Source organism: Dreissena polymorpha, chromosome 12 (genome assembly GCF_020536995.1).
Source record: "Dreissena polymorpha isolate Duluth1 chromosome 12, UMN_Dpol_1.0, whole genome shotgun sequence".
Taxonomy (NCBI): domain Eukaryota; kingdom Metazoa; phylum Mollusca; class Bivalvia; order Myida; family Dreissenidae; genus Dreissena; species Dreissena polymorpha.
The window spans coordinates 6,874,105-6,890,283 of NC_068366.1; the positions used below are offsets into that span (position 1 = coordinate 6,874,105).

The 16,179-nt window shown below is 32.7% G+C and overlaps 1 protein-coding gene across 1 annotated transcript; it reads right to left on the reverse strand.

Moving 5' to 3' along the window:
• Positions 1–4: 4 nt before the first annotated feature.
• LOC127853638 (transient receptor potential cation channel subfamily M member-like 2) lies at positions 5–15,674 on the reverse strand. Its single transcript, XM_052388319.1, has 16 exons — positions 15,413–15,674; positions 12,386–12,438; positions 10,003–10,165; positions 7,405–7,585; positions 6,520–6,641; positions 6,167–6,317; positions 5,862–6,051; positions 5,408–5,610; positions 4,128–4,228; positions 3,832–3,966; positions 3,621–3,683; positions 2,022–2,145; positions 1,512–1,606; positions 789–889; positions 408–634; positions 5–121 (listed from the first exon to the last, which is right to left on the reverse strand). Exons 1-15 carry the CDS (start codon positions 15,539–15,541, stop codon positions 424–426), a joined length of 2,022 nt encoding a protein of 673 aa, XP_052244279.1. The 5' UTR covers positions 15,542–15,674; the 3' UTR covers positions 5–121; positions 408–423.
• Between the last annotated feature and the right edge of the window lie 505 nt (positions 15,675–16,179).

Sequence of the window (16,179 nt, forward strand, 5' to 3'; positions counted from 1 at the left end):
ACAAATACCTGTCAGACCTGATCGATGCTTGATCATCACCGCGTGTAGAAAATGAATCCTTGCGAAGCGTGAATTGCAACAAACTTAGCACCAGCAATGGGCAGATCATGCAAATTAGAAGCTGGAAATTGAACTCGTTTTTAAAAAGGGATACATATCTTCACACTTTTTAAGTAAAAACGAAAAGGGAAAGCAACAAAAAAGGAAAATTATCCCCATTCATGTTTAAAAAAATATTAAATGTTCGTTTAATATGTTTTTTCAACATCCCAGAGTTGTATTGATGAAATGTGTTTTTATCCTAAGCAGGCAAGCAACATTAAATAAAATACAACAAGTCAAGTTATTTCACGATTGCAACTGAAACAACTAATGATAAACAACACTTAATCTAATAAAATACATACTTTTAATGAACTATTATCATGCACCAGTTTTCCATTCCAGGCATTGTTCAGGAGTGTCTGACATGCCGTATGTGATAAAAAAATCCATGTTATCGGACGTCAAAGCGATCAAAAAGCACGATGTGTCGCCCAAACAGGACACTTTACGGATTAAAAGATCTTGAGTCTTGTGTTCATCTATGGCATGACATTCACCAAGCATTGCTACGGCCAATTCAGACCATGTACTTAAATATAATTAAACGAATAAATCACAATTTGTTTAGAATTCTAAAGAAAACTACATATTTGTTTTCGTATTTCGTACACATCATTATTGATCATAATACAACTGAATATAGAACAAACATATACATAATTATGCCTAGACAATACCCATACTTAAGGCATCCTTGTATTGCGTTGACAAACTGTGTATTATCGGTCTGGCTCTTTAATCGTTTCAGCAGTTTGTATCCGGTAAGAGCGGCTGCTATTTTGTCCTAATATAAAAAATATAGTGTAAAGCTTGCCTGATACTATTCCCATATTTAAATTAGTAGCATAAGCATTTTCTAAAAAAAGGTTTTACATATGGATTGTGTTGTATCCGAATGAAATCATCTAATGAATTTAAAAATGATTTGTTGTCGTTCAAATATATGTTATATTATTTTAGCGAATATGCATATAATTTACTATAAAATATTAGTTATGATTATATTTTATTGCAAATATAATGAAAATTAATTCTTCTTGGAGAATTATAATCAAGTGGCATACGTTATGATGTAGATCTATCACACGAGAGGCAGAGACACGATATTATTATATACTATTTAAACAATCGATTAGCGTCATATCCTTTTTATATATACGCCTTTACTTTTATTGTCCGAAAATGTGTTCATGTATTGTTGATAAATTTTCTCAATTTGATTCTTACAATGAATTTCCTATGTTCTCAATGGTTTATAACAACACTGTTATGAAGAAAAAGTAGTATGGCAGGTATTAATTTGACTAATCGGAAAAAAAACATTAAGTTACATAGTAAGATTTTTGTTTTCTGTCCACATGTAACTAACGTCATATAAAGAAGAAGTTAATTAAAACAACAATTACCTTGCCCTCTGTCCAGAATAGCTTGGCCATGTCTTGTTGGAGAAGAAGTATCGACCAGATAAACAGCTGCTGATGTGGATGCTTGAAACCGGTCTCTAATGCGTGATAATTTATATCTGATTATATATTTATTACACTTTGCTATATATATATAAGTGTATGAACAATTATTGACAACGAATAATTAAAAGCACAAACATTTTAGAGATGCAAAGGTTATTATATATCAATCTGCATTTCATATTTGCTTTCTGTAAAGATATGTTCCGTTGCACTCCAAACCGTATGAAATTTAAAATTATGTTAGTAGCATTTGTATTGAATTCATCTATTACTTTCTAAAAGACAGTTAATGCCTCTGAGAATGCATGTACAAAACTTAGTTTTAAAGAAGGAATTGCAGCGATTCAGCCATGAAAGTTAACAGCTCGAATCTTAAATAATTTTTAATATTGGCCTACCATTTTAGACATACAGAAACATCAAACATCAAGTAATCAGTTTTTTAACCTGAAATTATATGGAAGCAATCTGTTTGGTCAATAGCATAGCCGATTGTATCTTGAAATAATGTGTCCCCCATCAGACTGTCTACGAGCTTCTTCACATCCGTAAGAATATGATCGTTTGTGTTCTTCATTGTAAAGACATGTTTTATAAACGTTATATTATGAATAGAAAATACTTGACGAAACACAATTACCTTTTTAAAACCATCAGCGACACATGCTTAGGAAAAGAACGAAAATATGATTTATTCACATGACAAACAATTCGTTACAAATGTGTAATCGTTTTACAGTATTATTCGTTCAAATAAACGTATTTGGTAAATAACAGCATGTGTACCATAAAGGATGCAATTATGTAAATTTGTGTTTTGAAATACATAGCTGGAATACAATAAAACGAAACACCGTCTAATATAAAACAACCACTATACAAATTAATAGTCGTACTGACGAATAATTAGATAATAGTATTTTCAAATATAAATGTATATTTAAACAGGTATAAATTAAATGACTCTTGCACTCATAGATCGTGTTGTCTGTCTCACCATAGTGTTTGTATGCTTACACAAATTAGAAAATCATCAAACTTACTAGTACATAATTTCACGTTCTGGTTAATATATTTGAAAGTTTAATCACTAGAACAGGAGTTATTTTCAGAAAAGCGAATCAAACATCGGACCGACGAATAAATTGACAAGAAAACACCCCCCTCCTCCCTCTTTAAGTGGGGTAATAAAACCACCGTGAAATATTTCGGAGACGTTGAAAAACTAATTATGTTTTAAATAAAAGGTTGACCGTATATTTTGTAAATATTTCCTTTCTTAAGAATATGATATTTAATAGAATCTAGATTTACTACTTGAAAATATGTATAGGAAGAAATCATTCTGCTTTAATGAATCATTATTTACTAATTGCATTTTGCGTATTTGCCTGTATTTTCCTGTATTTGCGCGATGATGATCTGAATTATTAACTTTATGATGCTATATTCTTAAATCTTTTTCTTTAAAGAAGGAATGCAGTTGACACTTGTTCGTAGTTTCATTTCATCGTTCCTCAAAAAGTTGTAGCTCTGTTGCTCTGTTGCTCTGTTCTCTTTCCTACCATTGAGTAATTAAATGGTAATTAAATTGAATGCGTTTCAATGCCCTTTTATTATTGTTTAATTTGAGTTACAATGCTATTAGGTTAAATTTTATTTACACTTAAATGTATCATGAATATTGCTGGGCCAAGTGTGATGTTGAGCGCTCTAAAACCGGTTTAAACCCCCAATGCTTTGCATTGACCGTTCCAAGGCGGTGACCTCAGTTTTATTCATTTATGTGTTATGTATGTTGTTTTGTATTGTGTTGTTTTGTGCTGTTTTTGCAATTGGTCACTTGCCTTGCCTTAAATAAAGGACCAACTAATTGTGTATAATGAGAATTCAATACTGTTCCAGCAGCTGGAGTTTCACTTCTTTATATTGATTTATTTCGTAGCATTGCAAAGGCATAATCTGTTTTGTATCATTAGTACATTACCATTTATATATGTATGTTGGATTTTCAAACTGGATCACGAAAATAACAAAACGACTTACCCTGTTTTTTCTATCTAACTTTATTTTCTCAAGCAATGACCAACACAGGCAATTTTTCGGAATCTGAAATGAAACGCACCAGAAAACCGCTTACATATCTCAGTGGAGTCATTTGCAAAAACTTCTACAAACAAAAGCAATTTATTCTAAACGAAAAGAACTGCAATTGGAAGTGACTGACGAACTGTGTTAACTATTGTGTAACATATACCCCTTTATAGAGCAGACAAAGTCGTTCTTTCGTAAGAAATCTTTTCAGACTGACTCCATGATCTAAAAATAATCTGATGAAGTCAACGCGGTAGAGCTGAATTGCACCAAGCATCAAGCCGTCTAGATTTCCAATCTAGAAAGAAATTGATTACACATTTGAATCACAGTATATTACATTAATTACACGTTTATGAAAATAGGACCTAAGTTTACGTTTTTATTATATTTACAAACTAGCATTCGTATGCCGCACACATTATTATGCCAAAACTTTTGTCAGCAAGTAGGAATTACCTCAACATGATTCACGTCCGTGAAGATATCACTCTTGGCGAGGTCAATTCTGTTCCAAGCCAGTGCCAATCGCAACTTGTCCATAATCTGGTAATTAGTGGCTTGTGCACAGAAAAGAAATGGAAAAAAAATCCATTGCGTTAATATGGTACAAAAATATGCTGAAACAATGTTTATAAATTATTATAATATCAAGATGCACTTTGTTTGAATGGAGCATCTGCAGCACAGTTAAACATATGCAGTAGCGATAAGAAGCACAACAACAACATTTAACATAACATATACAATTTAAAAAAAAATCCCTGATGAAACTTGATATATAACATTAAATATATTTTCATGGTGATTAAACATTTCAAGTTCTATTTAATTGCTTTATAGCTGAAAACATATATAAGTAGTTTGCTCCACGTTGTATTAACCTCTTTTCAAATCAGACCTATGCAAGTTAATGCGTTTTTCAACGCCATCTTTGTCTCGCCAACATTACACGCAAGGATGTATGCTGCATTTGCTGTTTGCAGCTTTGGGTACCGTTGATGGACGCAATGACGCATGATATGCTTTTTAATGTGTTTGTTTATAGCATTATCTTGCATGTTTGGAAACGAGCAGTATTGCACGGGGCTGACTAATTTTGGATATTTTAACAGCTTCAGGTGTAATTGTGTCACCCACCGGTACGTCTTTGGGACTTTTTGTCTTCGGTCGACTATTACGGGCTTTTTGGGAAATATTATTGTAGTTGTATCGATGCCAGAAAAGAAGGTTCTAAACTAATTACTATGTAAAGAATGTTCACCAGCCAAGCAAAGACAGAGCATGCGTTTGATTTCGGGGGAAAATGATTTAATTGTTCTCGGTAAAATGAGACGCTTTGCATATTTTCATCCCTATGCGCTAACATATTGATTGTTTCTCTGTATTGAGGCATTCAACCCTAATCATTGTGTCTATTGATAGAGAGGTAACAGTCGCTTCAAATTACGTTGAAACAACGGCGCATTTATTGTTACCCAACATGACGCTGGAATGTTTATTTCTTTAAAAACTAATCTACGCATCAATGGTAAACCATTACGGGTATGAAACTTGTTGCAAGAAGCTAATTTGAAAATATAATTAAAATGATAAAAAAGTGTGTTTGTTGTCGGGGTATACCTGTTGTATATGTTTAATATTTAATATATTTAAGGCCAATACTTATCAGACGCACGCGGGTATGTTTGAATGAGCATTAACAAAAAAATTAATCTATGGAATCCTAGAAACAGTACCTCTCAGTACAGCCTGCAGCATTGCCACATCAATTTCATTGAACCCTTTATTGATGTCGAGCTCAAACACCGACATGAGGTCACCCTTCTGCAGGCACTTCTTAATACAATCCAGTTTTTCGGGAATATTGTTGGGCCCAAACTCCTGTTCGACCATCCCTCGTACATTCTGTTCTATGGAGTCCTCCATGTAGCGACTCTTACTGTTCAGCATAATTATGAAACAATTAATTTGTTATTTTCGCCGGTTATTTCGGCTTAGGGTATTATCAATATGAAAATGAAACGGAATAATAGGAAAGCAAGTTTATTTTCATGTCACTAGAATAAAACTACTGTGGAATTATCGATCAAATAAAACAATTGCAAATTATTCGACACAATTGTCGGATTTGCATGTAAGTTGAATTGCCAACTATGTTCTTCAAAAAACAACAACTGCATTGTAACATGCCTTTTCTCAGCCCGACCATTGCCTGCCTCGTGCTTTTCTTTTGAATTCAAATAAGCGTATGCAAGAACAAACGCCGCTCCTTTTGTGCCCTTCACGACCACAGTTGGTGTGTTGTTTTGTAAGGCGTGATAGACTGCTTCCAGAGTTTCTGGTCCCCCTTCTAACACTAGATGTACAATTGGTACATCATCTGAAAACAACACATATGTATACATGTCAAATAAAGACCACATATGTCAAAGTGACAAATAAAGACAAAGTCTATTTCCTAAAACATTGCGGGTGATGATACAGTGTATAATTACTTTCATTCTTGATTTTAGTAAGTTCCTTCTCTAGTTTAGCTCGCTGTTTTGCGTCAACCACAGTGACGAAGTGAAAGTGATTGGGGTCGAGGGGCTCATCGTTCTCTCGTATCTCTCTTTCTCTCTTGCTTGCCGATTGTAACATTTTGTCCTGGAAAGTAACTAGTTTGGTTACCCGAATCTTCCGTGAAGAAAATTGCATTAATGGGCCACACATCAATTATATGTATCATATGAATGTCCATAGCCATTATAACAGGAATAAACGTTAACTGTTTGAATTACAATATGAAGTCTAATAAAATTCTGAATTTATTTGGTTTTGCAAATCCAATATATTCTATCGGTGTTACCAAATTTTGCACGATTCCTATTGCCTGGACACGGTTACTCGATACAGTCCTACATTCCTTCACCGCTTGGCCGACAAGTTTCGCTACGCCAGATTTTTTTCCACAAGTAACAATCCAAGCGCCTGCATTATATTTATTAACATTTTTACTAATGAGTTTAAGTCTATTTGCAACGATTCTTTGTTTTGTTTGGACAGGTTTAGACAGTACAGTACTCATAGATTATCAATGTATATGTATCAATCTTTTGCTTGATCGCATGACAATGCAAGCTATTCGACTAGCTCTGGTGTCGGCCTCCGGCATTAAATAATGTATTTTGGTTGATTAGGGCACTAGGAATTGCTTTGCGGATTCTATTAAATATTAGAACTTTATTATCTATACTGAAATGAATTATTAGAGATAATGTGGAAACTCTTGTCTGCCAAAGTACAAAAAAATTGATTATATACCCTTCACATCTTTAATATTTATATACATTATCGTATTGGTTGAGCTTATTTCTAGTAATAGCTTTATGGATTTTATTCAAACTTTAAACAATTATTAATTGTTTTCAATTTAATGATTTTTGGCCTTCTTTCGCACTAGGAAATATTGAATTCCCACGGTAATGATGATTCATAATTTTGAAAATATGAATACTCGTATGCTATGATTTACTTCTAATTAAATTTCTCCTGAAGGGGGAGTTATAAAACTTACTATGGTAGAAAAAAACGTAACATTAATATTTGATTGAATAAATATTTAAACTTAATTTGTAGCAAGAAAGTAATATAGTAGGGTGTGGGACTTATTGTAATATATTTGTAAGTGTTATGATTTTATTTACAGAACAAGCGCGTTTCATAATAATTTATGCAACTACTAAAACACAACCTGTTCTTAGAGCTGTCTTCCTGAGACCACATCGAAAGGAATAACGCATATGTTTGTTCATGCTGATGTCCTTGTCACTTCCATTTACTGACAAGATAAATGCCGGTTTATTGAAAACCCATTTTTTTCTTATCGTATCAAACATGCTTTCTGTGATTTTGTCCGCATCTGCTGCACTGCACTGCAAATAAAAATCAGTCAAAGCGTCTTATAAGATTCTAAACGTTGAACGGCTACAAATAGCATAACCAAGTTAAGCAAACGCTTTAGATAAAACAATTTTTTAAGTTTTTGTCGGCGTCTTACATCACATTAACATTTTGTTTTAAATATGGTATGTCTAGGATCGTTTCAATTTGACAGCTTGTGGCCCATGTCTTTACTCTCAAAAGGCACATGCTTGTTCAGTTTTCATATTGGCTTTTTGCTGTAGTTACCCATACACCTTACAGCTATGTTACCAAGCCATCCTTCGTTCGTAGTGCTTACAAGTTTAACAAAAGGTTATATGTAGGTTTCTAGAATAATCAACAAAACATGTGTATGTTAATAATTAGTAATATGTTAAAAAAGGAAAAACAAACATATATAAATCAACATTTATTATAACATAATTTATGAACGATTGCTTCACAATTTATGTTCTTCGTATGTTTAATTGAAACATTGTTTTCTCTTTAAACCTTGAAGAATTACCTCGACATTGTGGTATTTTTGAAGCTCTCACACCAGTTGGTTTTAATGACGTGGTTTTAAATAAAAAAAATTATAACATCTTTATGATTTTAAACAAGAAACATATTTTTAAACCTTCGTCTGCCTAATAAAAGACAATTAAGACTTTTTCGCCATTATCATTTGCAAATTAAAGTATGAAGTGGTTAAAGTACCAGACTGTTTTAGAAAGCAATCAACATCGAATTTAGTTTAAATTAAAAAACAAATTATATACATATACAAACTAAATAAAAATCGGTCGAAAAGAAGTAGAGATAAAAAAAACAGCTTAAAAGAACAGATACAGAGTAATGCTTTATATGTAGTTTATGAATTCTGTCTTAAATAACGAATTTCACTTAAAATTAAATTTCAATTAATCCTTGCAAAAATTATTCAGGTACACTCATAACATACAAATCATGATATTTGACTCTGAATTAAGACGTTGACCTTGACTTTTTAAGCATGATTTGTAAATCATACATTATCTGACGGAAGTTATATATGCACCCTCATACGATATAAAATGCTACATAGCGGACACGATACATCATGATCTTTGACCTTAAATTATGACCTTGACTATTAACCGTGGTTCAATACTTTTTTATGTTTAAAAATGATTCATGCTGCCGAGAAGTTTATGTGTACAAAAAACGTTGCGTATTGAGACGTAGCCATGCTGTAAATAAATGGCGGTTTCCTAAAACAGATTACTCATATTTGGGAACTCATTAAACTGTAACGTAGATTGAGTGTATGTTTATATAATGGCTTTTTTAGATATAAGGTCACACAATCAATGTCTTACTGGGAAACTGTATAAGCAGTTTATGGACTAGGTTTACCATTTTATGCGACACATGTCCTTTGTTTAGATAAGTATATAAACATATAGTAATAAAAATGTCAAATATTGTTCGGATTGTATTTTCCAATAACTTTGTTTGATCTTATAAGAGCCGACAAAAAGTAAATTATTCAGACGCGATTATAGTTTACCCAATAGCTTTTTCAATCAAGGTTCAATCAATACTATACACAATCAGTGTTAATTTACAACTCAAAATCGACATTTGATCTTATTAAGTAAATTAATCTTAGATCGTCACAGAAGGCGAATAGTGTGATTGTTTATGATTGTATCATTCTTATTTATGCCATGTTATTGTCCAATGATTTAAACACACAGTTTAAAAGACCTAAATGTATATAAAAATAATTAAATGATATATTTAAATATGACTAAAATATTTATGACCCTGATATACATTAACCTATAGTTTCGCACACGTTTTGTCGTGCAATTATTATAAATTATTGAATAGTTGCGCCAAAACTGAAGAACATGTCCCTCAAATATGGCTTATATTGAATATTTTAATAAAACATAGCACATGCATATGTTTTGATTTCAAACTACTAATGTCATTGTCCTGTATCTTACATGATACAGTCAGCAGCCGGCATTTCTATCAAAGTATACATTCGCAACGTTTTGCTCCGCTATAGAAACTGATGGGAGCATACACAGAATCAAGATCATGATCATCGCAATATGTTGCCAGTAGCAGGAAGCTAACTTCAGTCAATTTTTAGATACAATATGAACGTTTAAAATGCTAACTTACACAGTACATAGTGAATGAAATATTCTGCAAAGTTATCCTTAAAATATTAACATAATTTTTAACTTTTTGTAATACGAACCACAAGCGTTTGAAAAAAAAATTGTCATTCTGACTGAATGTTATGATTATGGTTCGGCTTTCAATATTAATAAGAAATACTGATTTATTTCAATCGATCAGTTTCAAAAAACTTAAGTCGGGTCTTCACTTAAATCCTTGAATCTTACGAATATTTAAGGTTACATACCTTGGCCATATTTGGTCTTTGATCATCAAACTTTAACACGAAGGCATCGTTCAACATCTGCGAATCGCTTTCGTACCCACACGCTTTGTTATTTTTGCCGTTAGAAGTATCCTCGATCGCCTCAGGCTTGAAACCGCCCGTGCAGTTCTTTCTCTTTGCACTGCTTAACATTGAAGTGCAAACAAATTGAAAGAAATACATCAAACAACCAAATTTATGTCTTTTCGCATCAATCAAATCACTAATTAAATCCCATCAGCCATAAAACTCACATATTGCAAATACATTTAAACGTCAGCAATCACTCTTACTTATTACACCAACAATCACGCCAACTAATGACGTGAGACACAGCACTTAAAAATTACATAAGCTTCATAAATTACAGATCCCATAAGCTGCATCTCTAAATGATCACATCAGCTACATCACTTAGTGATAAACATCACCTACAATACTTTATGATCACATCAGATACAGTTCTTACCGATCGAATAAGCTACAACAATTACTGATCACACCAAATACAGTTTTTACTGAGCACATCAGATAGAGCTTTTAAGGATCACCTCGGCCACATGTCTTACTGATCACAGTGTTTATTAATTACAAAACATGCAGCTCTTCCTGATCACATCGGCTAGAGCTCTTACGTATCGCAAGAGCTATAACTCTTCTTACTGATCACATCGAGGCTACAGCTCGAACTGATCACATCAGCTACAGCTTTTACTAAATAAATCAGTTACTTCACTTAGCACTCACATCAGCTACATCTATTACTCATCACATCAGCTACTGCACTGATCAATCATATCTGCAATCACATTTACTAATCACCATAGCCAGCACACATCGTATTAATAGTAGCCGTCAATCTTATCGATTTCAGCAGCTATCCCATTGCTGATCACACAAGCTATCATACTTACTTATCATATCAGCAGCATACTGATAACATCAGCTATCAGTCACACTGGCCACAAGATAACCACATTTACTTATCAACAAAGCTGTTATACCTAGTGATATATAACATTTGTTGTCACATTTGCTTATCACATCAACTACCACACGTACTAATAACCGGAGCAATCATTCTTACTGATTTCACCAGTCATTCTATATTGCTGATTACAAAAGCCATTGCACTTTCTGATCACAGAAGACCTCATCACTCTCACTTATACAATCAGCTGACATATTTGTCTGATCAAATTGGTCATAACACTTACTGAAAACATTCGGAATCGCATTAAAAATCACAACAGCCATCAAACTTACTGATTACAACAAACTATATATTAACTGATCACATCAACCATCCTGTTGATGGCCATATCAGCCAATACACTAACTTATAACATTAGCCATCACTCTTTTTTATTCACGTCACCCGTTTACATTTGCTGCTCACATCAGCCATCACACTTAAATAGCACATCAGCCATCACACTTAATGAGAACATCAGCCACCACACTTTATGGGCACATCAGTCATCACACTTAATGAGCACATCAGCCATCACGCCTAATCAGCACATCAGCCATCACACTTTATGAGAATATCGGCCATCACCCATCATGAGCACATCAGCCAACACACTTAATGAGCCCATCCGCCATCACACTTAATCCGCACAACAGCAATCCCACTTAATGAGCACATCAGTCATCACAGTAAATGAGCATATCAGCTTATCACACTTAATAAAGCACATCAGCCATCACACTTTATGAGAATATCAGCCATCCACAATTCATGAGCACATCAGCCAACACACTTAATCAGCACATCAGCCATCACACTTAATCAACTCATCAGCCATCACATTATATGAGAATATCAGCCATCACACTTCATGAGCACATCAGCCAACACACTTAATGAGCATATCAGCCATCACACATAATGAGCACATCAGCCATCACACTTAATAAGCACATCAGCGATCACACTTAATGAGCACATCAGTCATCACACTTAATGAGCACATCAGCCATTACACTTAATCAGCACATATTCCATCACACTTAATGAGAACATCAGCCATCACACTTCATGACAACATCTGCCATTACACTTAATGACAACATCAACTCACACTTAATAAGCACATCAGCCAACACAAATAATAAAGCTCTAAAAGGTTTTTAATTTTGTATGCAAATGTCAATAACACACATATAATAGTAGATAACTATTCTTAATAACTTTACCTCCTTTATTGTTTATTAATCTTTGTATATGTTATATCGATTGTGTTGTTGAATTATAAATAATGTATTTTGCAATTTATGTGATATAATTATCTGGGAGAGGATCCAGATATTGTTGTAAAAATTTAGATGAGCTAACAAATTTTTTATTAATCAAACTTACACGTCATCGCAGTCTTCATTGAAAGTAAGCTTTACTGCGTCAGCGTCTCCGTCCTGAAATTGTGCACAATACTCTTAGTTTTATGGAATTCCGTAATATATATATATATATATATATATATATATATATATATATATATATATATATATATATATATATATATATATATATATATATATATATATATATATATATATATATATTTATTTATTTATTTATTTATTTATTTATTTATTTATATACCCACTTGGAGACTTTTCTAACGCATCACTTAACCATATCAATATAGCTCTCTTATTTTTGAAGGCATGTGTTGAAATTTGGACCAAGAATAACTCGACACATATTTGATAATTCCTGAAAATTTAATTGAAATTGAAAAACAACAAAATATAAAACTTAACAAATTAAACACGTCACTTCAAAAGTCATATTCGCAAACTCGCACAACGTTAAATAATAACAATGTGAAAAGTAAAACGCATTAATTTATACGTCTTAATAACTGACCAGCTTGCAACATGCCGATTGAGCCGTTTCGCCACTGAAAATTCATGCGAGCCATATTGTTTTTCTTTAATTAATGTTATGTTTTCCTTGTGTAAAAACTTACATAGAATTATCACGCTGGGTATGCGGATACTTTGATAACAGATGGCACTTCGATACCAGATAACAACAAAAGCCACGCGCGAGAGGTAAGTTCATCAGGGTTTTTTTAAAGTTATATCATAAAGATAAGTTTTTTAGACAAGGCGCATGGTCGAGTTTATAAATGGTTTATCCTTTTCTATTGCAATTAAAAACATCAAGGAAGAATGGTAGATTTTTACCCCAAAAATATATAAGTCGGTCGAAAAACAGCATAAACTGAATGAACAGTAAACATTCCAACAAAATAAAACTACTTAGAAATATCGCAAGAAATTGTTTGATATTCCAGCATGTAGAGTAATCACTGTGCTTCAAATACTGAAATTTTGATAGTATTCAATGAAATATAAACGAAGATAGAGCATGGTTTAATAGATGGTATTCATGAAGTTGCGGATACTTTGATTCCCGATATAGGGCACTTCGGATAACAGAGAGACTTTCAACAAATTGGGCACTCTGATAACCGAGTTTTATTTTCTACCTGAAATGCATTTATGTATATTATGGCGATTCTTACCAAACATTTTGAAGTACGAATCAAGTTGCTTTGTCCAGTCCGACACATTTGGAATCTATGCATAACGTAATTACATTCTTTTGTAAAATATAACCAATGGCGTTGTTCGTTTTCAAAAATTTATTACTATTAATTTATATAATTAATATTATAAGTGCAAATTTTAAATAAGATACAAATGCTAATTTCTGAAGTAATATATTTCAAGTGACGACCGAAAATAATTGCCTAATAATAAACTTGTTTTTTAGTGGTAAATTGAGATTGAGAAAAATGAAAATACAACGGATCATGTGGATCAAAACGACTGTGTTCAATTGAACTTATAGCAGGACTCTAGATAAGGGGAGCGAGGGGTCTTAAAACGGCCAATACACCTCATAAAAATCTTTGTCATTGGTGCTCATTAAATTCGCATCATAAAGACGATACTAATACGTAGCCACACAATTTAAAAGAGATTAGAAAACTCCCTTTATATTGAGCTTTACACTTCCCCTTCCCTTTTATTATCATATTCCAAAGGGATAAAAACATGTTTCGGTAATTCGTTTTTAATTTACGTCAGTACACATTTTTATTTATTGCCTGCTTACTATAGCAGTATTATTAGCGAATTCTGCATTTCTTATTCACTAAATAGAGTGTGTTATATCTGGTAAAAAGTGTCGAGTTATCTGGAGTCGAAGTGCCATTGAAAATTTGGCATCCGACTCTTAAAACATTTGAATTTCCTCAAATACGTTATTCAACTAAACTTTAACATGTTGTAACATTAATGAACATATTGATCTTTTATTTCGATTAGTTGGCACGTTCTTAATTTATTTCCAAGTATTTTTATTTTGTTGAAATACGTACTGATCATTCAATTCATGACGATTATCGATGAAATTGTATCTGTTTTTTATAATCCACAGTTTTTTTTCACGACTTTCTTGCTCCGCAATACGAAGTACTATACCATTAATCGACCAAACAATGGTACGTGTCTAAAAACCAAATGAACAGAACATAAATGCAAAAAGCTGAAGAACTCAACTATCGCGCGTGGCTTTTGTTGTTATCTGGTATCGAAGTGCCATCTGTTATTAAAGTATCCGCATACCCGGCGTGATTATGAAATTGAAATTAAATTGGAATAACATGTATATCGCCTTTTATTACACTTGGTGATTTTTCTAACACAACACTTTTAAAACGTACATATCTCAGTAATGAGTAAATATTTTTATTTAAAATGGCACATGTGATCATTTGACTACAATATGTGCAAGCTAACGATAAAATCATTCATCCGTGACGATCGGACGCTTTATCAAATGTGAAAGGTAGCCTGTAAAATGCAAAGTGTGCGATTGCGCTCCTGAATATACATACGAGCTATATTGTTTTGTAAATTAATTTTATGTTTTCCTTGTGAAAAAACCCACCTTAAATAATTAAATTGAAATTAAACTAGAATTAAATCGCGTTTCAACGTTACCACGTGCAAAAATATGAAACCACACCCACTCCACGTGCTTAAGCGTCCATTGTAACGGATGAATGATTTTATCGTGAGCTTGCATAGAATATGTAGTCAAATGTTAGTATGTAAAATTTTTAATCAATATCTTTACTCATAACTGAGATATTCAAGTTTGAAAAGTAATGCGTTATAAAAGTCCCTAAGTGTGTATATATATAGATTTATATATATATATATATATATATATATATATATATATATATATAAATATAATACAAATAATGTATTGCTGGTTTTCAGGATACTTCATAACTAAATAACTTATTTCACGCAATTAATGCATTAATTGTTTATATTTTATATATTAATTCAATAGCCATACCTTGTTTTCGAAATCAAACGGTTCAGTGTTTCCTATTTGACGTGTTTTCCTTGTTCTAGAGTCAGTTGAACCAATACCAGGTTTAGCCAACTCATCAAGTTTAAAGCTTTGACTTGATACGGGTGTCATCTTAATAACATTACGCGATTCAAACAAGTTTGTAAATGTCTCAATGTCGTCTCGTATCGAACGTATTGCATCGGCCTCATCTTCAGAATCCTCTTCGTCACTGAGGCTTTCGTTTTTCGTCTTGACCACTTTCTTTCTTCAAGATAGACAAAGTTTTGGATTATATTAAGCATTAAAAGGCAGAATCATATGAACGTCTACAACAATTTCGGATTTTAGATACAGACTAACACGTTTAAGAAAACGAGTAAAGCTCATAAACAATAAAGTGATCAATATAAACTATTTAACCATAAATAACCTGGACGTGTTTCTTTGTTTTAATGTGTATTGAAATGTTACGTGTTTCATTTTCGTTTTACGAGTTTACAAGTTTAATGAAATCCTAACAGTAATGAAGTGTAACATTTGTGTTTCTATTTTCCTCGATTTCGGCATGGAAACATATACATAAGTAGCAATGTCATGTCATGTTTATAATGTTAGTAAGATTAAGCACATTATTTTGTAGTCTGTATTGTCGGTACCGCGAATTGTTATCATATAAACTCTTTTTTGCAAAGTAGCGAATACATCTAAGCAAAACCTTAGACATAGAGTTTACTTAGTATGGAATGAGTGATGTATTGGACGTCATC

Bases quoted from the DNA above. Each gene is read 5' to 3' on its own strand.
- LOC127853638 (XM_052388319.1), bottom strand. From the start codon at position 15,541: ATGACACCCGTATCAAGTCAAAGCTTTAAACTTGATGAGTTGGCTAAA. The intron at 6,318-6,519 runs GTAACACCGATA...GTTACTTTCCAG, and splicing joins TAGGAATCGTGCAAAATTTG to GACAAAATGTTACAATCGGC. The intron at 5,611-5,861 runs GCATGTTACAAT...TATGCTGAACAG, and splicing joins AATGGTCGGGCTGAGAAAAG to TAAGAGTCGCTACATGGAGG.